The 23,233-nt window shown below is 41.9% G+C and overlaps 1 protein-coding gene across 1 annotated transcript in view; it reads right to left on the reverse strand.

The window, feature by feature from the left end:
* Positions 1-11: 11 nt before the first annotated feature.
* Positions 12-23,233, reverse strand: part of LOC139368282 (kinesin family member 22) — a 41,476-nt gene continuing 18,254 nt past the window's right edge. The window contains exons 8-13 of the mRNA XM_071107013.1: positions 22,925-23,024; positions 10,850-11,051; positions 9,961-10,052; positions 9,486-9,686; positions 3,105-3,164; positions 12-762 (exon numbers count right to left, since the gene is read on the reverse strand). Of these exons, the coding sequence (XP_070963114.1) occupies positions 733-762; positions 3,105-3,164; positions 9,486-9,686; positions 9,961-10,052; positions 10,850-11,051; positions 22,925-23,024 (685 nt within the window). The 3' untranslated portion in view covers positions 12-732. The remainder of the gene's footprint in view (positions 763-3,104; positions 3,165-9,485; positions 9,687-9,960; positions 10,053-10,849; positions 11,052-22,924; positions 23,025-23,233) is intronic.

Consider the following 23,233-nt stretch of genomic DNA (forward strand, 5'->3'; position numbering starts at 1 on the left):
CTGAATTACGTGATGTAGAGCCCTTTCGAAATGCTGCGCTTCGGGGGTGGGGAGGGTGCAGAGAATGTGGATCAGATAAGAGGGGGAAAGCGTGAAATGAATAAACCCAGCCTACGTGCAGTGGGAGGGATGGATTGATAGCGCAGCACCCAACAGAAACGCATCCTTTGTCGAGTGCCTAATTTCCCAATGCCACATTTACGCGATAAAATTATTGCCAACAGTTTACTTATTAAACGCATTCCCACATTAAGGTATGTGCAATAATTAGGGTTATCAAAATAGAGATACCCTTCCACGTGTTCTGCTATTGTCATATTTCACCAATGGTAATATTATTTTGAACAGTGTTGTTGGCTATACATTTGTACAAACAAGCCACATCCTTGAACAACAACACATACCATTAATACCATTAAGACATTTATTGAACGGCAATATTGCGCCATCGGCTGGAATAGCGCAAATACTACAAAAACATCTCGAAATAAAACAAGGACAGATATCGCATTTTCGTGAAATATAATAAAAAGTCATACTAGTACACGCTTGCAGACCACCACTTATAAGAGGTGTATATACACACAGACATATGACGTCATACAGTTCTAAATGCAGAGTCAGAGAGTGGTAAATAATCAGAGAACATTCTTCAAAAACATAGAAAAATTAAAATAAAAAAGGCTAAATATTGGAAGGACAGGAAGAGTAGACAAAGACCCGATAGCAGAATCACGTCCCCATCATGCTGAGAATGTTGGCCTGTGAATGAAAAGAGAAAACAGTCACGCACCATAAAAGTCTTGTTTAAAGCTTTATTCTTTAAAATGGACCAAGAGGATACCCGAAGCCTAATGGCCAAACGATAGTTAGCGCCTGGGTTGAATTCATTACTGTAATTGTACACTGTAGCAAAACGCTTAGCTGTAGAAAACGTAAACAAGCATTCAGGTAGTCCCTCCCGTTTTGCCACTTTGTTTCGGTTTTATTCCAAGTGAATACAACCATGGAAATATCTTACACCTGAGTCATTCACGTCTGCTACAACAGTGTTTTAAGGTGTTCCACAAATACTCCAGAGAACATTGGGTTTTCAATGCATCCGGTTATCAATACAATTCGTGGCTTAAAAATCCATCAAAAGGATATCCCGGCTAACAAACGCTCCCACAACTTTAGAGAACGTTCCCTTGAGTCTCAATAGGTCATTACCTAATGTTTTCAAAGGAACGTTCCAGTGCTGTGCAAAGACCATTCCCTAAATATCAAAACAGAACCTACCCAGAACATGGTTACCATGTTCTCAGAATATTCAGTATTAATGGTCTAGACATGTTTCAAGAATATTCCATTGTACAGTTTGAGGGTTAGGAGAATATTTCATCAACATCACACCAAACAAACAGAACATGTTCTCTGAATATACGATATTAGTGCTCTGGACACGTTTCATTGGAAAATAATTTTTAGTTCCCAGTTTGTTCTGGGGACCTACCTAAAGACCTTTATAGGCCATCACCGAATGGTCCCAAAGAAATGTTATCCCCCTCCAAAAAGGACTTGTTTCTTTACACACCACACCTTGTTACTGCTGCCAAGCTCATTAGGGCCCTGATTGGTGAACCACAGATCCATTTACAGCTCTTTGTCTGTTGGCAAGGTTATGGACACCCAAACAGTGCTTTTAACAAAATGTTTTCAACTTACACACTTGACATACATGATTCCATTCTGCACGTTCATTTAAACAGTAATTATTATTCAACATGTCCTCACCTGAGATTTGAACTCACAACCTCTTGGTTCACAGCATTCCGATCTTCCTGCTATGCCACTATGTCTGTGTCTAGTTGTTTAATGTTGGTGGTGCATATTCCTCAGTTTTAATGTTACTCCTTAATCACTATGATAAATACAATCGTTTTTATTGAGTGTACTTTCAGAGATGAGATTTACTTTGAATTGCAAAGTGTACCAATACAGGTGAAATCAGTTACTGACAGACACGATGGCATAGCAGAAAAATACTGATTTTAGAAATTACTAATGTTACGTTCCCCACTACTACAACAACAAAAAATACAGTAATTTAAAATACTGTAGAATTTCATGAATTCCTATAGAGAACTGCTCCTACTGGGGAGAGCCAATCTGTCAGACTGTTGGCTTCAATGCCTCGCAAAGGCCAATACATAGCATCAGCAACCCAGGGTTTATAGACATCATTGTGTTGAAAGCACTGTGTGTGTGTGTGGGCGTCCCTAACCTTGCCAACAGACAGAGCTGTAAATGGATCACTGGTTTACCAATCAGGGCCTTGATGGGCTCGGCAACAGTACAAAAAAGGGGTAATATGTAATGAAACAATTTTTCTATTGGAACCATCAGGCGACATCCTAAAAACTTCTTTAGGGACGTCCCTGGAAGAATCCGCAAACTAGACAAAACCCTCCATGGTGCAATGACAGACTGCCCTATGTTTTAAACGTCCTAGGACACAGGAATGTTACTGTAACGTTGCAATAAAATGTGTCTAGAAAATGTCTCTCTCCTTTTAGGAGAAAATGACAACCATTTTCTGTTTATGTTTGGTATGATGATGTTGGAATACTCTAACCCTCACCAAAACATGCCGAATAGGTTCTCAGAAGGTTTTTGCTAATATAGATTGAATGTTCCCTTAACGGAAACCTGAATACTCAAACATTTAGGGTAACATTACAAAACGGTCTCCGCCCCTAGAATTGTTAGCCGAGATAGCAGTGAAGCTCGGCAAAGAGATCCTTGATGAAAATCTGCTCCACAGCACTCAGGACCTCAGACTGGGGTTCACAATACAGTTCTCACCATTTCTCTTATTTACTGAAGAGTGACTGGAGCATAAACCATGTTCATACCCTGACACTATCAGTAAGACTTCCTGTTCAAGTGTTGGGGCATGTTTTTTTAAAGCGTTACATTTTCTTGCCAACATCTATACAATTTAGCAATGTTACATTTTCAAACGGAATGATTGTGCTGGTGTTTTTTCAGATTACGATACCACAATGAAAGAGTATTGAGATACCCAGATAAATTCTATGGAATCTGCTTGTCAGTCATACCTTAATGAAGGAGGAGAGTCTTTTGGCTGTGATTCCCTCGATATTGGTTAGATCCTCCAGCTGGAATAAAGAGTGATATTGGCATTAGAATCAGAATGAATGAAACTCAACTTAAAATTGTATTTACAGAGCATTTGGAAACCATGTAGACCCCTTGACTTTCTCCAAATTTTGTTACGTTACTGCCTTATTCTAATATTTTCCTCAATCTACACACAATACCCCATTATGAAGCAAAAACAGGTTTTCAAAATGTTAGCAAAGTTAATAAAAATGAATAACAGAAATGTTATTTACATAAAAATAAAACCCTTAGCTATAACACTCGAAATTGAGCTCAGGTGCACCCGATTTCCATTGATAATCCTTGAGACGATTCTACAACTTGGAGTCCACCTGTGATAAATTAAATTGATTGGACATGATTTGGAAAGGCACACACCTGTCTATATAAGGCCCCACAGCTGACAGTGCATGTCTGAGCAAAAACCAAGCACGAGGTCAAATGAATTGTCCGTAGAGCTCCGAGAGAGGATTGTGTCGAGGCACAGATCTGGGGAAAGGTACCAAAAAATGTCTGCAGCATTGAAGGTCCAAGAACACAGTGGCCTCCATTCTTAAAAATGGGAGAAGTTTGAAACCACCAAGAATCTTCCTAGAGCTGGCCGCTTGGCCAAACTGAGCAATCAGGGGGAGAAGGGCTTTGGTCAGTGAGGTTACCAAGAACCCAATGCTCACTGACAGAGCTCCAGAGTTCCTCTGTGGAGATGGGAGAGCCTTACAGAAGGACAACCATCTCTGCAGCACGCCACCAAATCAGGCCTTTATGGTAAACTGGCCAGACGGAAGCAACTCCTCAGTAAGAGGCACATGAGTTTGCCAAAAGGCACCTAAAGGACTCTGCCCACGAGAAACAAGATTCTCTGGTCTGATGAAACCAAGATTGAACTCTTTGGCCTGAAAGCCAAGAGTCACGTCTGAAGGAAACCTGGCACCATCCCAACGGTGAAACATGGTGGCAGCATCATGCTGTGGGGATGTTTTTCAGCAGCAGGGACTGGGAGAGTAGTCAGGATCGAGGGAAAGAAGAATGGATCAAAGTACAATGAGATTCTTGATGAAAATCTGCTCCACAGTGCTCAGGACCTCAGACTGGGGCGAAGGTTTACCCTCCAACAGGACATTGACCCTAAGCACACAGCCAAGACAACGCAGGAGTGGCTTCGGGACAAGTCTCTGAATGTCCTTGAGTGGCCCAGCCAGAGCCCGGACTTGAACCCATTCTAACATCTCTGGAGAGACCTGAAAATGGCTGTGTTGCGACGCTCCCCATCCAACTTGACAGAGCTTGAGAGAATCTGCAGAGAATGGGAGAAACTCCTCAAATACAGGTGAGCCAAGCTTGTAGCATCATACCCAATAACACTCAAGGATGTAAATCGCTGCCAACGGTGCTTCAACAAAAGCACAGAGTAAAGGGTCTGAATACTTATGTAAATGTGATAGTTACAGATTTTTCATAAATTTGCACACAAATCCCCAAAGCATTTTTTTTTTACTACGTCATTATGGGTTATTGTGCGTAGATTGATGAGAGAAAAAACACAATTGAATACAGTTTTGAACAAGGCTGTAGCGTAACAAAATGCGGAAAAGTCAAGGGGTCTGAATACTCTCCGAATGCACTATGCTTGTGTATTTACAGCTCTGGAAAAATTAAGAGACCACTGCAAAATTATCAGTTTCTCTTGTTGTACAATTTATAGGTATGTGTTTCGATAAAACGAAAAAGGTTTATTTTATTCTATAAACTATTTACAAAATTTCTCCCAAATTCCAAATATTGTCATTTAGAGCATTTATTTAAAAAGATGCAGTGTTGTCAAACCTCGAATAATGCAAAGAAAATAAGTTAATATTAATTTTTAAACACAATACTTATGTTTTAACTTAGGAAGAGTTCAGAAATCAATATATTTGGTGGAATAACCCTGATTTTCAATCACAGCTTTCATGCGTCTTGGCATGCTCTCCACCAGTCTAACATTGATGTTGGGTGACTATGCCACATCTGGCGCAAAAACTCAAGCAGCTCGGCTTTGTTTGATCGCTTGTGACCATCAATCTTCCTCTTGATCACATTCCAGAGGTTTTCAATGGGGTTCAGGTCTGGGGATTGGGCTGGCCATGACAGGGTCTTGATCTGGTTGTCCTCCATCCACACCTTGATTGACCTGGCTGTGTGGCATGGAGTATTGTCCTGCTGGAAAAAACAATCCTTTGAGTTGTCAAAGCAGAAGGAAGCAAGTTTTCTTCCAGGACAACCTTGTTTGTGGCTTGATTCATGAGTCCTTCACAATATAAAAATCTGACAGATTCCAGCATTACTGATGCACCCCCAGATCACCACCGACTCTCCACCAAATTTCACAGTGGGTGCGAGAGAACCATCAAGCGCTATGGTGAAACTGACTCATGAGGAGCGCCACAGGAAAGGAAGACCCAGAATTACCTCTGCTGCAAGAGTATAAGATCAGAGTTACCAACCTCAAATTGCAACCCAAATAAATGCTTCATGGTTAAAGTAACAGACATATCTCAACATCAACTGTTCAAAGGAGACTGTGTGAATGAGGCCTTCATGGTTGAATTGCTGCAAGGAAACCAATAAGAAGAGACTTGCTTGGGCCAAGAAACACAAGCAATGGACATTAGACCGGTGGAAATCTGTCCTTTTGGTCTGAGTCCAAATTTGACATGTTTGGTTCCTCACGCTGTGTCTTTGACGCAGAGTAGGTGAACGGATCTTTGCATGTGTGGTTACCACCGTGAAGCATGAAGGAAGATGACGGTGTGGGGGAGCTTTGCTGGTGACATAAGGCACCCTTAACCAGCATGGCTAGCACAGCATTCTGCAGCAATACGCCATCCCATCTGGTTTGCGCTTCATTGGACTATCATTTGATTTTCAACAGGACAATGACCCAAAACACACCTCCAGGCTGTGTAAAGGTTATTTGACCAAGAAGGAGAGTAATGGAGTGATGCATCAGATGACCTGGCTCCACAATCACCCGACCTAAACCCATTTGAGATGGTTTGGGATGAGTGAAGGGAAAGCAGCCAACAAGTGCTCAGCATATACGGGAACTCCTTCAAGCCTGTTGGAAAAGCATTCCAGGTGAAGCTGGTTGAGAGAATGCCAAGTGTGCGCAAAGCTGTCATGAAGGTAAAGGGTGGCTACTTTGAAGGATCCAAAAATATATTTAGATTTGTTTAACAGCTTTTTGGTTACTACATAATGCTGTGTTTTATTATTATTTATTTTTTCACCTTTATTTAACTAGGTAGGCCAGTTGAGAACAAGTTCTCATTTACAACTGCGACCTGACCAAGATTGAGCAAAGCAATGCGACAAACAACAGTTACACATGGGATGAACACAATAAAAAAGTATATATACAGTGTGTGCAAATGTAAGATTACGGAGGTAAGGCAAATAAATAGGCCATACTGGCGAAATAATTACAATTTAGCAATTAAAACACTGGAGTGATTGATGTGCAGAAGATGAATGTGCAAGTAGAGACATGGGTGCAAAAAAATAAATAACAGTATGGGTGAGGTAGTTGGATGGGCTATGTACAGGTGCAATAATCGGTAAGCTGCTCTGACAGCTGATGCTTAAAGTTAGTGAGGGAGATATGAGTCTCCAGCTTCTGTGATTTTTGCAATTCGTTCCAGTCATTGCCAGCAGGGACTGGAAGGAAAGGCGGCCAAAGGAGGAGTTGGCTTTGGGGGTGACCAGTGAAATATACCTGCTGGAGCGAATGCTACGGGTGGGTGCTGCTATGGTGACCAGTGAGCTGAGATAAGGAGGGGCTTTACCTAGCAAAGACTTAGATGACCTGGAGCCAGTGGGTTTGGAGACAAATATGAAGAGAGGGCCAGCCACCGAGAGCAAACAGGTCGCAGTGGTGGGTAGTATATGGGGCTTGGTGACAAAATGGATGGCAGTGTGATAGACTGCATCCAATTTGTTGAGTAGAGTGTTGGAGGCTATTTTGTAAATGACATCGCCGAAGTCAAGGATCGGTAGGATAGTCAGTTTTACGAGGGTATGTTTGGCAGCATGCGTAAAGGATGTTTTGTTACGAAATAGGAAGCCGATTCTAGATTTAATTTTGGATTGGAGATGCTTGGAAGGAGAGTTAACAGTCTAACCAGATCCCTAGATATTTGTACTTGTCCACGTAAGTCAGAACCACCCAGAGTAGTGATGCTAGACGGGCGGGAGGGTGCGGGCAGTGATCGGTTGAAGAGCATGCATTTCGTTTTACTTGCATTTAAGAGCAGTTGGAGGCCACGGAAGGAGTGTTATGGCATTGAAGCTCATCTGGAGTTTGTTAGCACAATGTCCAAAGAAGGGCCAGAAGTATACAGAATGGTGTCGTCTGCGTAGAGGTGGATCAGAGAATCACCAGCAGCAAGAGAGACATCATTGATGTATACAGAGAAAAGAGTCGGCCCGAGAATTGAACCCTGTGGCACCCCCATAAAGACTGCCAGAGGTCTAGACAACAGGCCCTCCGATTTGACACACTGAACTCTGTCAGAGAAGTAGTTGGTGAACCAGGCGATGCAGTAATTTGAGAAACCAAGGCTGCTGAGTCTGCCGATAAGAATGTGGTGATTGACAGAGTCGAAAGCCTTGGCCAGGTCGATGAATACGGCTGCACAGTACTATCTTTTATCGATGGTGGTTATGATATCGTTTAGGATCTTGAGCGTGACTGAGGTGCACCCATGACCGGCTCGGAAACCAGATTGCATAGCGGAGAAGGTACGGCTGGATTCAAAATGGTCGGTGATTTGTTTGTTTACTTGGCTTTCGAAGACTTTAGAAAAGGCAGGGTAGGATAGATATAGGTCTACAACAGTTCGGGTCTAGTGTGTCTCCCCTTTGAAGAGGGGGATGGCCGCGGCAGCTTTACAATCTTTAGGGATTTCGGATGATACGAAAGAGATTAAACAGGCTAGTAATAGGAGTTGCAACAATTGCGGCGGATCATTTTAGAAAGAGAGGGTCCAGATATTCTAGCCCAGCTGATTTGTAGGGGTCCAGATTTTGCAGCTCTTTCAGAACATCAGCTATCTGGATTTGGGTGAAGGAGAAATGGGGGAGGCTTGGGCAAGTTGCTGTGGGGGTGCAGAGCTGTTGACCGGGGTAGGGGTAGACTGGTAGAAAGCATGGCCAGCCATAGAAAAATGCTTAATGAAATTCTCCATTATCAAGTGTAACTTCACCTCATGTGCGCAGCACACAGAGACTCACCAGTAGATATAAAACACAATAGACTCACCAGCTACCGCTTTCTCCCGTTGTGCTATTTACAATCAAACACGTGACTCGCACAACTATTCTGGGGAACTATGTATGGTATGCTTCATAATGTAAAATTATGTGACAGATGAAATAAAATAATCTGCTTTATCGCCTAAGGGATTGCACAAGTTGACTGCAGGTATTAACTTAAAAGGATCTACAAATATTCAAATTTATTGAAAAACTTAAAATAAATAGTTTGACGGTATTGAAAAACTATCCCGTAGTTTTTTCCAAATACCCCGGTACACGGTATACTGCCCAAGCCTAGTGACAGTAACCAAAGGATAATCAAAAACCTGTGTGTACACCCAAAAGATGATACAATGCTTATCTAGGGGCAACACAACATTGTAAATCAGGTAAAACAAACAGCTTGTGACGGCAAGTAAGCTCGACATTCACAAAACTCCTTTGGTTGCCGTCTGTCATTTTATGTTTTATTACACTTATACCTATATAAAACCTAGGACTCACATACCATGCAATGCCCCTTGTAACTAACTATTGTCTAGCCTGGTTCCTCTCTAGGTTTCTTCCTAGGTTTTGGCCTTTCTAGGAAGTTTTTCCTAGCCACCGTGCTTCTACACCTGCATTGTTTGCTGTTTGGGGTTTTAGGCTGGGTTTCTGTATAGCACTTTGAGATATCAGCTGATGTACGAAGGGCTATATAAATACATTTGATTTGATTTGATCTGTTTATGTTGTGTTTGAACCGTCTGTGATGCTGTGCTGCCACTGGTATTTGATGTTCTTACTTTTTACAGTGTAACCGGGTGGCATGAAAGGACGGCGCTTCAAATAAAATGCCTCGTTATCATTCTGATGAAGGCTTAGATGACAAGATGGCTGAAACATTGGTCTCAAAGTATTTGTTTTACTTCAAGAGCGAAAGCTCCGTCCGTTTCCCCCCACTATCAACATTACATTTTTTTTTTTTTAAAGAAATGGGCTAGCTGTAAACGCTGAAACTTAATATGGGCCCAAACACAGACCTGGGTGAAGGAGCCTTGAATCTCCCTCCAGCCCAGAATGAGCTTGGCCTTCTTGTCCCCAATCTGCTGCAGGCCCTTCAGGTCTTTGAGGGACCCGGAGTTGAGCACCTGCAGGATCTTGTGTCGGGACTGGTCCAGCACTGACTTGTCCAAATGAGACTCCCAGCCGGTGTCCTTCACATTCTCTTTTCCCTCTTGGACCTGAGAGCGAGAGAAGGTGGACGGCAGAAACAGACATACATCAGAATTGTCTTATTTTTGCCTGCTTACTACAGTGCACACCAACACGGGACAAAGGGTTCAGAACAACTGTTTAATATTGCATGTTATGTGGATTTGTTCCAATAGCCACACTATAATTACCACTTAGCATCAATCAATGTATTGGGTGTGCATGCTAAGTGGTAGGTTAGTGGGGTTATTGTAATGAAGCCAGTTTCATTTGACATCGTCAAACAACAATGCCGTTGCTGACCTCACTCTGCTCCAGATTCTTCTGTTTCTTCATGAGGCAGACAGTTGGCCTTTTGACCACCGGACACTGCTGGAGAGGTTGTAGCTGGGACACTTAGGGAAAAAGAGATGTCACACACACACACACAACATAGATTCCTTTCAATACTACATACAGGAAAAGCATAGACCCTGGCTATTTACAGAGCAGCAAATTAGACCAAGGTGCTGAAGTCGCTACAGATTGTATTAGTCATCATTATTTGACTGGTTTGGGCAGATTAATAGGCAGACTGCATGGTCATATCAAGTTCCAGATCTAATCAATAGCCTTACTGTTTTACAAGACATTGCGCAAAACAATGTCAAATGTTGACAATTAAAGGGATAGTTCAGATTTTTTTAGGATTGGGTGAAATGTGTCTTGAGTTGTCGACATACCAGTAGTGACGGCATCCACAAAAATGATCTCTACAAAACTTTGTTTGAGGTTACTTTGAGGCGATGTTATAGCATGAAATGCAGACAGCGCATTTTGAAAACCAGGTTTTTTTTTTTAATGGGGATGCTAACCATTAGCCAGTGATGCCAGGAGTAAATAATGCATTATGGTATATTATCACTATGGGCATAAAAAGATTAAGGTAAAATTAATTTAAGCCAATCATAAACATAATATATAAAACATACCTTTAAAATTGGCAGGGTCATGTTCATTAGGCACTAAACAGAAGAAAACTGACTAAAATAGGGAGGGACTACCTGAAATTAATGAGATGCTATTTCTCAGGATCCGTTGAGAAACATTTGTAGCTGTTTTCCATTGCGTGCCCTTATGAACACAACCCAGATGTGTTAGAGAGGTTCCTGGGGTAAACGCTCTGGATTAGTGGGTGGGTGGGCTCACTGACCTTGTAGGGGCGACACAACAGCCTGCTGTTTTTTGGGTTTGGCTGCCGCGGACTGTTTTCTGTGTAGTGGGGGTAGATACATCCTGAAGAGGGGCGAGTCTCCCGATGACCCATTGTCCGAGCTGTTGCGAGTGGCACCATTTCCTGTCACTTTGAGCACTTTGGCTTTGCTCTCAAACTCCCTTTGCTTCTCTTTCAACTCCTGCACAGACAGCAATTCATCAGTGAAGAGTTTTGTAGCCATATAATTACAAATGAGAACTAATAGAACCTCTATGATTGTGGGACAATGCACATTAAATCAACATTTCTGTAAATGTGCCAGATTTAGTCCAGCCAGCTAATCTTCCTATTTACTCTTTAAAGGTGATTCATTATTTAGAATTAGGGATGAGCATTTGAAATTATTTCACCATTTGAATATCATGACACTTTTGGACGTCGCTTTTGACCATTCCTTTGGATTCCTCATGTCTAACTATTGTTAAAAAAAAGTTTGGACCAAAAAGGATAGGTTTGGTACTAATATTTATTGAATATTATAAGAATTTGAAGCATTTGAGGTAGATATGTACATGAAGGCAGGGTAGTGACTAGACATCAGGATAGATAATACTAAGAGTAAAATAAAGAACAGAGTAGCAGCAGCATATGATGCATGTAAAAGTGTGAGTGTTTGTGTTGTCGGTATGTGGGTTTTGTGTCAATGTAGTGTGTGTATATAGTGTCACCCCCCCTCCCAAAATTTGCCTCTGGCAGGCGTTTCAGGTCACTCACGACCGAAATCTCCTGCCACCTGAAAAAAAAAAAGTTTCTTCTCGGGGCTGTGGCCTTCACCAACGGGCCCAGAGAGACGAATGGAGTATGCTGCACACCGCATCAAGCCATCTATGAACTGTACACAAAATAACTGGACTATACTGCATTGGCACTCTGTTAATCTCTCTGCATTTAGATACAGTGCCTTCAGAAAGTAGTCACACCCCTTGACTTTTTACAAATGTTGTTGTGTTACAGCCTGAATCCTTAAATGGATTATACTGAGATTGTCACTAGCCTACACACAAGACATCATAATGTCAAAGTGGAGTTATGTTTTTGGAATTTTTACAAATTGATTCAACATTTAAAGCTGAAATGTCTAAGTATTCAACCCCTTTGTTATGGCAAGCCTAAATAAGTTCAGGAGTAAACGTCTGATTAACAAGTCACAAAAATTTGCATGGACACAGTGTGTGCAATATATAATGTTTAATTAAGATGATTTTTCAACGTCTGTACCCCACACATACAATTATCTGTAAGGTCCCTCAGTCGAGCAGTGAATTGAACCAAAGACAAGGGAGGTTTTCCAATGCCTCGCAAAGAGCGGCACATTTTTGGTAGATGGGTAAAAAAAAAAAAAACAGACACTGAATATCTCTTTGAGCATGGTGAAGTTATTTAATCGCACTTTGGATGATGTATCAATACACCCAGTCAGTTGCCGGAGAGGACGGAAACAGCTAAGGAATTTCCCCATGAGGCCAATGGGGAGTAAATCAGTTACAGAGTTTAATGGCTGTGATAGGAGAAAGCTGAGGATGGATCAACATCATTGTTGTTTGTCCACAATACTAACCTAAAAGACAGAGTGAAAATGAAGACTGTACAGAATAAAAATATTCCAAAACAATATTGTGCAAAGCTCTTAGAGACTTATCCAGAAAGACTTACAACTGTAATCACTTCCAAGGGTAATTTTAACATGTATTGACTAAGGGGTGTGAATACTTATGTAAATTAGATTTCTGCATTTCATTTTCCCTTTAATGTAGGCAAACTCATGATAAGCTGTAGACCACACGATCTACAAAGAGATTTCCCATTTATATCATTCGTAGCCGTCTATTTACCACCACAAACCGATGCTGGCACGAAGACCGCACTCAAAGAGCTGTAGAAGGCCATAAACAAGAAAATTCTCACCAAGAAGCGGCGCTCCTAGTGGCCGGGGACTTTAATGCAGGCAAAGCCATTTTACTGTGTGCAACCAAATTCTAGACCACCTTTACTCCACACAGAGATGCATAAACAACGCCCTCTCGCCCTCCATTTGGCAAATCTGACCATAATTAATACAGCAGCAAGTACCAGTGACTCGCTCAATATGGAAGTGGTCAGATGATACGGATGCTACAGGACTGTTTTGCAAGCACAATATGTTCTGGGATTCATCCAATGGCATTGAGTATAACACCTCAGTCACCGGCTTTATCAATAAGTGCATTGACGACGTCATTCCCACAGTGACCGTACGTATATTTCCTAACCAGAAACCATGGATTACAGGTTGAGCTTAAGGCAAGAGCTGCCCCTTTCAAGGAGCGGGACAGTTATCTGGCCAATTATAAGAAATACCACTATACCCTCAGTTGAACCATCAAACAGGCAACGCGTCAATACAGGACCAAGATTGAATCCTACTACACCGGCTCTGACGCTCGTCGGATGTGGCAGGGTTTGACAATTATTATGAACTACAAAGGGAAACCCAGCCGCAAGCCTACCAGGTGAACTAAAATGCTTGTATTGCTTGCTTCGAGGCAAGCAACCCGTAAGAAAGCAGGAGAGCACCAGCTGTTCCGCACGACTGTGTGATCACACTCTCCATAGCAAATGTGATCATGACCTTTAAATAGGTCAATGTCTATACTTAGTCGTTTTTCTGAACATGTTTTCAAACCTTCCATAAATCACTAATGCCGGCCCCCATTGATAAAGGGCCGCAGTGGGGTGCTCACATAGCAGTCATAGAGGTCTGGATGCCCCCTAAGTGCATTTAAAACCGTTTTGAAAATCTGGGCCTGGTAACCCAAAAATAATACCAGGTGCCCGGAAAACATAGTGCAATTTCTGAGATGTCTATACTTAGTCGTTTTTCTGTTTTTTTTCCTTCAAACCTTCCATAAATCACTCAGGCCGGCCCCCATTGTTAAAGGGCCGTAGTAGGGTGCTCCCATAGCGGGCATGGAGATCTGGAACCCCGTTAAATGCATTTAAAACCGTTTTGAAAATCTGGACCTGGTAACCCCAAAATAATACCAGGTGCCCGGAAAACATTTCTGAGATGTGTGGACTTAGTAGATGAGGTGCTTAGTGCTGCAGAGTTGAGGCGGTTTGTCCAGCTAAGTGCTCAAGCTATTCCTTCGGTTCTCAGCAGACTGGAGGTCCGAGCAACCTGCCATGACAGACGGAGGTTTGCGGCTCTCATCACCAGCAGGTTGGCCGTATTTAATGGCACTAGACGAGCCCCAGTGACGATGTTTAGTGAGAGGGATTTTCTGGAAGTAACCCAGGAAAGTGGGGTTTTTCAGCTCTGTGTTTCAAGTCACAAAACTAATTATAGCTTCGGGGAGTGCAGGATTGTGATGTCGGAGGAGGAATACACTTGGCTTAAACGATTCCATAAGATCAGGCCTCATCTGAGTGGAATCTGCTCAGACACAAAAGCATTCTTTTTCACCTCCTGCGGCAAAACATACATGAATATGGGTCAGGATGTGTGCAACATATTTGCCGATTTTGTATATTGGAAGTAAAGTGACTTTAGGTACAATTCGACAAAGTGTTGCAACAATGAACCTCAATCAAGAATTGGTTACAGACCATGGATCCGTTGCCAGCCATATGTGCCATTTCCTTGAAACACAGTCAACATTCACACAGCCGCAAGGCCAGAAGGATTACCAGGACGTGTACTCAAACACCAACATGTTTCAAACAGACCACCATAGTCCCTGTGCCCTACGTCAGTAGCCATGAAGTGCTTTGAAAGGCTGGTCATGGCTCACGCCAACACCATCATGCCTGAAACCCTAGACCCACTCCAATACGCATACCGCCTCAACAGATCCATAGATGACAATCTCAATCGCTCCCCACGTGGACAAAAGGAACACCTATTTGAGAATGCTGTTCATTGACTACAGCTCAGCGTTCAACACCATAGTGCCCACAAATCACTAAGCAAAGGACCCTGGGACTAAACACCTCCCTCTGCAACTGGATCCTGGACTTCCTGACAGGCCGCCCCCAGGTGGTAAGGGTAGGCAACAACACATCTGCCACGCTGATTTTCAAAACTGGCTCCTTGACAGCTTATACCCCTAAGCCAATAGACTGCTGAACAACTAATCAAATGGCCACTGACTATTTACATTACCCCTCCCCCCTGTGCTTTTACACTGCCACTGTGTATTATCTATGCATAATCACTTTACCCCCATCTACATGTACAAATTACCTCGACTAACCTGTACCCCCACACATTGACATGGTACCCCCTGTATATAGCCTCATTATTGTTATGTACCCCCTGTATATAGCCTCATTATTGTTATGTACATGTGTTACTTTTTATATTAGTTTATTTAGTAAATATTTAATTAACTTTATTTCTTTAACTGCATTGTTGGTTAAGGGCTTGTAAGTAAGCATTTCACGGTACGGATGTATTCGGCGCATGTGACAAATATCATTTGATTTGATCTAGACATGACCCCATCACCGACCGAAGTTGCAGCTCTGGCAACCATTGTACCCTTTCCAAATAGCCAAATAGCTTATTTTTGAATTACTTGTAATCTTGACACTTTTTATTAGTTTCAATAGGCCTCAGGTGTTGTTGGATGGTTGCTTTGACAGTCGCCGAGGCTTGATTTGTCTTTTAAACCTCTCTGCGCACGGAACCCGCTAGCGGGCTGAAATTCCACAACATATGGTGATTGCTACATAAATAAGCATATTAAATATTCATGAAAATACAAGTGTCTCACATGTATGGAAGGCCTAGAATCTTGCTAATCCAACTGCGTTGTCAGATTTAAAAAAGGATTTACTGCGAAAGAATACGATTTGATTATCTGAGCATAGAGCCCCATAAAAAAAATGTTTTTAACCAGCACAGGCGTAACATAATCACAAACTGCATTCACATAAATCGTTTACCTTTGACGATCTTCGTCTGTTTGCAATTCCAATGCTCATTGTTACACAATGAATTATCTTTTGTTTGATAAAATCAATTTTATAGCCTAACACGAAACATTTTGTGAACCGCTTGTGTTGTGAATTCCGTCTCATTCCATTTGACGACACATTCCAGGTAAATAACCCACACAGAACGTGACTTTTCCAGTCATGTTTGGTTTCACTGCAATCAACTGGTTTGTTTGTAACACAATCAAACCTGATGGGCCATTTCGCGGGACGTATTGACTGAAAGAAACCGATTTGAAGACAACAAGTCATGACATCATTGTGCACCAATGATTTGCTCGCTGTTTCGTTGATTGACTGTCTTTTAACCCAATGACCGTCTTGAAATCTAGCTGGGTAGATAGCCAATGAGCTGAGCTAAACGGCAAGAGCTAAACGGCAATGCCATGTTTGTGTTGCAAGATCAACCCATGTAGTAAGCTCCAGCATAAAGTGAGTCATTCTCTATTGACGTTTCATACCGGAAGGAGAAACCCATATTACGCACTGCATTGTTTGGTGAACGCGCAGATTCAGCTGTTTATATATCAATCATTATGGCGACTAAGTCAGGGAAAGCTAAATCTAAGTCTAGATATACAGATGTACACACAATTTTAGAATAAATTGATTGGGAAGGTGAGAGATTGTTGTAGGACGCTTCATTTAGCGATTGTGGAGGAATATTTTTTGAACGGGAGAGGACATCGTTTTGGACTGGTAAGTTCTTATCATGCTAATGCCTTAGTTTGAAATTAATAATATAAAATATTTTGTGATTTTTTTTAATTTTAGAAGCAATATATAAACATGTAATGTCATGAAATGTGAGATGCGTGTGTCTGCCGCCCCACCCCAACCCACATGAAATAGCCTATTTGAGGCTGTTGAGGAGAGGGCAGGACCACATCAATGGCCAAAGTGAAATGGAGACAGTAGATACAGCTGGTCTGTTGTAATATAATAAAGACAGTAGATCTATCTGGTCTGTCATAATATAATAGAGACAGTAGATCTAGCTGAAATGTCATAATATAAAAGAAACAGTAGATCTAGCAGGTAATAATAATATATTCAACCTTCAACTCTCTCTATATATCTGTTTATTATACCTGTTGATACAGGGCTCATATGTGAAACTATTCTAACAGAACATTCTTTCACAGTGACACCGACTCCGAATGGGAGTCTTATCCGGTGTCCTGTGTGAATTTAAGTATGCTCTCTCTAATTCTCTCTTTCTCCCTCTCGGAGGACCTGAGCCCTAGGACCATGCGTCAGGACTACCTGGCATGATGACTCCTTGCTGTCCCCAGTCCACCTGGCCTTGCCGCTGTTCCAGTTTCAACTGTTCTGCCTGCGACTATGGAACCCTAAACTGTTCATTTTTACTCTTGAGGTGCTGTCCTGTTGCACCCTCTACAACCACTGTGATCTCCACCCGGCACAGCCAGAAGAGGACTGGCCACCCCTCATAGCCTGGTTCCTCGCTAGGTTTTTGCCTTTCTAGAGAGTTTTTCCTAGCCACTGTGCTTCTATACCTGCATTGCTTGCTGTTTAGGGTTTTAGGCTGGGGCTATATAAATAGATGTGATAGAGGACTGAGGGTCTTCCAAATATTGAAAGTGTGTAAATAGTTACCCATGGGGGGGGGGGGGGGGGGTTAGAATACCATTTTGGTATTTTGTATATAGTTATTTGTTTCAAAATACCTTCACCAATTTGGCCACTTGGGTACATTTGGACTACTTGTGTGGGACACCTGGGTGACTTCATGATAAATGTCATGTAGCACACTCATTTTGGAAGTTATCATTCTGGAACTTTGCACAAGTACTGTTGCCCTCATCATCCTATCTGAATGTTTGTTTTATCTTGTTCATTTTAAAGATGATACAAGAAGAAAAAACATATGTTTTTTTTCATTGTTTTATCTAAACCAGATCTATTGTGTTATATTCTCCTACATTCAATTCACATGTACACAAACTTCAGAGTGTTTTCTTTCAAATGGTACCAAGAATATGCATATCCTTGGTTCTGTGCCTGAGCTACAAGCTGTTAGATTTGGGTATGTCTTCAGGTGGAAATTGCAAAAAGTAGGGGGGAGCTGTAAGATTAACATTGAAAACACTTTCAGATGCAGCAGGTTTAGCTACTTATCTAGCTATCATTGCTAACGTTAGCGCCAAAGATACAGGCTGAGAGATCAGGATTCCTTAATAATTTTCCTTTAAATTTCAATCAATGTTGTGTTCTTCTAATAGGCATGCATGCTGTTTGTACTGTTGTTTAAGACAGTGGCAAAGATGAAACTTGGCTGTTATTGTTGCAAACACTATCATTTTGGATGTAGCGTGCTAACTAGATACAGTAACACTTATTGTTAGCCTAGCTAGTTACAATCAAGAATTATTTGAAGTTAGATGCCATTGCATTTGATGACAACATGAATATAAATATAGCATGAATTCATGCAAGCATTATAATATATTTACAACCCAAAATAATTGTGAAATGCCCTCATAACTTATGACATAAGCAACATATTTCGACTAAACTTCACATGGGCTTGCTAGCCAGTTAGCTAAGCAAAAGCCGCTTTCAAGTGCTAGTCAGAAGTAGGAAACTCAGAAATGTCCGACTTGCTAATTGGTTAAACTCAACACGTTTATAACTACAACCAAATACCAAGTTGAGTTTCCTAGTTCCGACTAGCAACATGCCTGCAGCCTAACTAGGCAGAGCATTGAATCACGGGAGACTAAAAACACCTTACGGACATATTCAATCAATCCCTATCCCAGTCTGCTGTCCCCACATGCTTCAAGATTGCTTCTGTTCCCAAGAAAGCTATGGTGGCTAAGGTAACTGAACTAAATGACTATCGCTCCGTAGCACTCACGTCCGTCATCATGAAGTGCTTTGCGAGACTAGTCAAGGATCATATCAACTCCACCCTACCCGTCACCCTAGACCAACGTCAATTTGCTTACCACCCCAATAGGTCCAGAGACAATGCAATCGCCATCACACTGCCCTATCCCATCTGGACAAGAGAAATACCTATGTAAGAATGCTGTTCATTGACCACAGCTCAACATGCAACACCAAAGTACCCTCCAAACTCATCATTAAGCTTGAGACCCCGGGTCTCGGCCCTGCCCTGTGCAACTGGGTCCTGGACTTCCTGACGGGCCACAAGGTGGTGAGGGTAGGAAACAACACCACCTCCACTCCGCTGATCCTTAAAACTGGGGCACCACAAGGGTGCGTTCTCACTCCCGTCCTGTACTCCCTGTTCACCCACGACTGTGTGGCCATGCAAGCCTCAAACTCAATCGTCACCTTTGCAGACGACACCACAGTGGTAGGCTTGATTACCAACAACGAGACAGCCTACAGGGAGGAGGTGAGGGCCCTCGGAGTGTGGTGTCAGGAAAATAACCTCTCACTCAACTTCAACAAAACAAAGGAGATGATCGTGGACTTCAGGAAACAGCAGAGGGAGCACCCCCCTCAGCGGGACAGTAGTGGAGAAGGTGGAAAGTTTTAAGTTCCTCGGTGTACATATCACCAACAAACTGAAATGGTCCACGCACAGACAGTGTGATGAAGGTGCAACAGCGCCTCTTCAACCTCAGGAGGTTGAAAAAAAAATGTGGCTTGTCAGCAAAAACCCTTACTAACTGCCTGGTATGGCAACTGCACCGCCCATCTCCAGAAGCTTTATTCTAAAATAACCACTAACAACAAAGCAAAAACACTGAAATTTTAGCAAATGCACACACACTACCGTTCTAATGTTCGTCACTTAGAAATGTCCTTGTGTTTGAAAGAAAAGCATAAAATAACATCAAATTGATCAAAAATATAGTGTAGACAGTATTAATGTTGGAAATAACTATTGCAGCTGTTTTTTTAATTGAATATCTACTTAGGCATACAGAGGCCCATTATCAGCAACCATCACTCCTGTGTTCCAATGGCACGTTGTGTTAGCTAATCCAAGTTTATCATTTTAAAAGTCTAATTGATCCTTAGAAAACCCTTTTGCAATTATGTTAGCACAGCTGAAAACTGTTGTCCTGATTAAAGAAGCAATAAAAAAACTGGCCTTCTTTAGGCTAGTTGAGTATCTGTGGAATCAGCATTTGTGGGTTTGATTACAGGCTTACATGGCCAGAAACAAAGACCTTTCTGCTGCAACTAGTCAGTCTATTCTTGTTCTGAGAAATTAAGGCTATTCCATGTGAGAAATTGCCAAGAAACTGAAGATCTCATACAACGCTGTGTACCGATAATACGCCTATGTAGATATTCCCCAGCCGTTTCCAGCTACAATAGTCATTTAAAATGCCTCCACTGTTTTTCTGATCAATTTTATGTTATTTTAATGGACAAACAAATGTGATTTTCTTTCAAAAACAAGGACATTTCTAAGTGACCCCAAACTTTGGATTGGTAGTGTATATAAATACAACTGATATCACATATAATTTAGTATTCAGACCCTTTACTCAGTACTTTGTTGAAGCACCTTTGGCAGTGATTACAGCCTTGATTCTTCTTGGGTATGACGCTACAAGCTGGGCACACCTGTAATTGGGGAGTATCTCCCATTCTTCTCTGCAGATCCTCTCAGCTCTGTCAGGTGGATGGGGAGCATCGATGCACAGCTATTTTCAGGTCTCTGCAGAGATGTTCGATCTGGTTCAAGTCCGGGCTCTGGCTGGGCCACTCAAGGACATTCAGAGACTTGTCCAGAAGCCACTCCTACGTTGGCTTGGCTGTGGGCTCACGGTCATTGTCCTGTTGGAAGGTGAATCTTTGCCCCAGTCTGAGGGCCTGAGTGCTCTGGAGCAGGTTTTCATCAAGGATCTCTGCTCCGTTCATCTTTCCCTCGATCCTGACTCGTCTCCCAGTCCGTGCCATTGAAAAACATCCATACAGCACGATGCTGACACCACCACTATGCTTCACCGTAGGGGTGGTGCCATGTTTACTCCAGATGTGACGCTTGGCATTCAGGCCAAAGAGTTCAATCTTGGTTTCATCAGACCAGAGAATCTTATTTCCCATAGTCAAGAGTCCTTTACGTGCCTTTTGTCAAACTCCAAGCGGGCTGTCATGTGCCTCTTACTGAGAAGGGCCTTCAGTCTGGCCACTCTACCATAAAGGACTGACTACCTCCTTCTGGAAGGTTCTCCAATCTCAACAGAGGAACTCCGGAGCTCTGTCAGTGACCATCGGATTCTTGATCACCTCCCAGACCAAGGCCATCCTACCCCGATTGCTCAGTTTGGCCAGTGGTCTGCTCTAGGAAGAGTCTTGGTGGTTCAAAACTTCAGCCATTTAAGAACGATGGAGGCCACTGTTCTTCGGGACCTTCAATGCTGCAGAAATGTTGCGGTACCTTTCCCCAGATCTGTGCCTTGACACAATCCTGTTTCGGAGCTCTACGGACAATTCCTTCGACCTCGTGGCTTGGTTTTTGCTCTGACATGCACTGTCAACTGTGGGGACGATATATAGACAGGTGGGTGTCTTTCCAAATCATGTCCAATCAATTCAAATTTACCACAGGTTGACTCCAAGCAAGTAGAAACATCAAGGATGATCAATGGAAACCGGATGTACCAGGGCTCAATTTCGAGTCTCATAGCAAAGGATCTGAATACTTAAGGTATTTTATTTATTTATAAATTAGCAAAAACCTGTTTTCGCTTTGTCATTATGGGGTATTGTGTATAGATTGATTAAATATTTTTCCTCAATTTTAGAATAAGGCTGAAACGTAACAAAATGTGGGAAAAGTCAAGGGTTCCGAATGCACTGTATACCAACAGCATAATAACTGGTTTTAAAGTGGTGGAATTGTCCTTTAATGATAAGGTGTGCAAGGTAGTTGGTTTTTCCACAAGCCTTTTTCAAATGGCAAATTAATGAAACCGTAAACACATTGGTTAGCTAGCACACTGAATAACTAAATTCTACTGTGCAATTGACCTGTTAATTGTTTACTCCTCTGTGTAACTTGTTCTCAACTAGCCTACCTGGTTAAATAAAGGTGAAATAAAAAAATAAAATGTTTCCAGCTATTATGTGTCTAAACTTAAAAACACTTCCTCGAGTTGAACTGATTTTCAGCTGATGTTTTTTGTTCAAGAAGAAAAAAGTAGACTAATGATTCTGATAAATACGCTCTTGGCCTTATTCCAAAACTGCAGCATGCACCTAGGAACACATACAATGGGGTCCGAAATTATTGACACACTTGAGAAAGAGCAAAAATAATTCAAATACATAGCTATAGTATGCTCCAAAAATTTGGGAAATATTATTTTATACTAAAACGATTGCTCAGAAAAAGAGATTGTTTAACAATAACCTTTTTTTCCACTAAAAAAGGCAGGTGTCAATTTGACACCCCTTTTTTCAATACCTCACTTTGTGAGGATAATGGCACAGAGCCTTAAAAAAATAAAAATGTATTTAGAGAACATATTGGGAAGGATCTCCTTACAGAAGAATCCTTCCACATCCTTGATATCCTTCGTCTGCGCTTATGGACGACCCTCTTCAATTCAACCACAGCTTTTCAATGGATTTCAAGTTCGGAGACATGTTGATTTTTGAGGCCAATTAATTAATTAATTGTGTGGATTTTGATGTGTGCTTGGGGTTATTCAGGCAGCTACAAAGCAGATTCCATCTGCCCCACTGTTCAGTTTACCTGCACCGGGCCATCAGCAACTTAAAGTCAACCCCTGCATGGTATGTCCTTGTATGTAACAATGTCACACAGATAATTTAACACGGACAAAGCTTTTTCATTGTTAAAATAGGCATACACCCCCCCCCCCAAAGTGAACACTCACACAAGTGACCTAATACTAACGTCCATCCAGATATTAAAATAACCGCACCCATCGCTAGCAAGAATGCAAATATTCAGTATCTCATGACAGATCTGTCTTATTAACTAGGAAATCAGCTTGTACACTATTCTGAGTGTGCGTGTACACTCTGTGATTAAGGGTGCATGCTTTTTACCTGGATCTCTCTGTGCATGTTGAGTCTTTCCTTTGCTGGGGTGCCCATCAACAGCTTCTCCAGAGCCATCAGCCGGTTCAATACAGACGGGTCTGTGGGGCTGAGAAAGAGACGAGAGAGAGAGAGCGAGAGATAAGCAGGGGAAAGGGACAAAGAGAAATGTGACTACGCTCAGATAGGAGGGAGCTTCCAAAGTTGCTCAGCAAGGAGACAAAAAAAAAAAAAAAAAAGAGACAGAGCCCATGCCTAGTAGTAGAATGAACTGTTATGAGTACAGTAATACACAAAAGGCATAGAAAAGACAGATTT

This window comes from Oncorhynchus clarkii, chromosome 16 (assembly GCF_045791955.1).
Source record: "Oncorhynchus clarkii lewisi isolate Uvic-CL-2024 chromosome 16, UVic_Ocla_1.0, whole genome shotgun sequence".
NCBI classification, from domain to species: domain Eukaryota; kingdom Metazoa; phylum Chordata; class Actinopteri; order Salmoniformes; family Salmonidae; genus Oncorhynchus; species Oncorhynchus clarkii.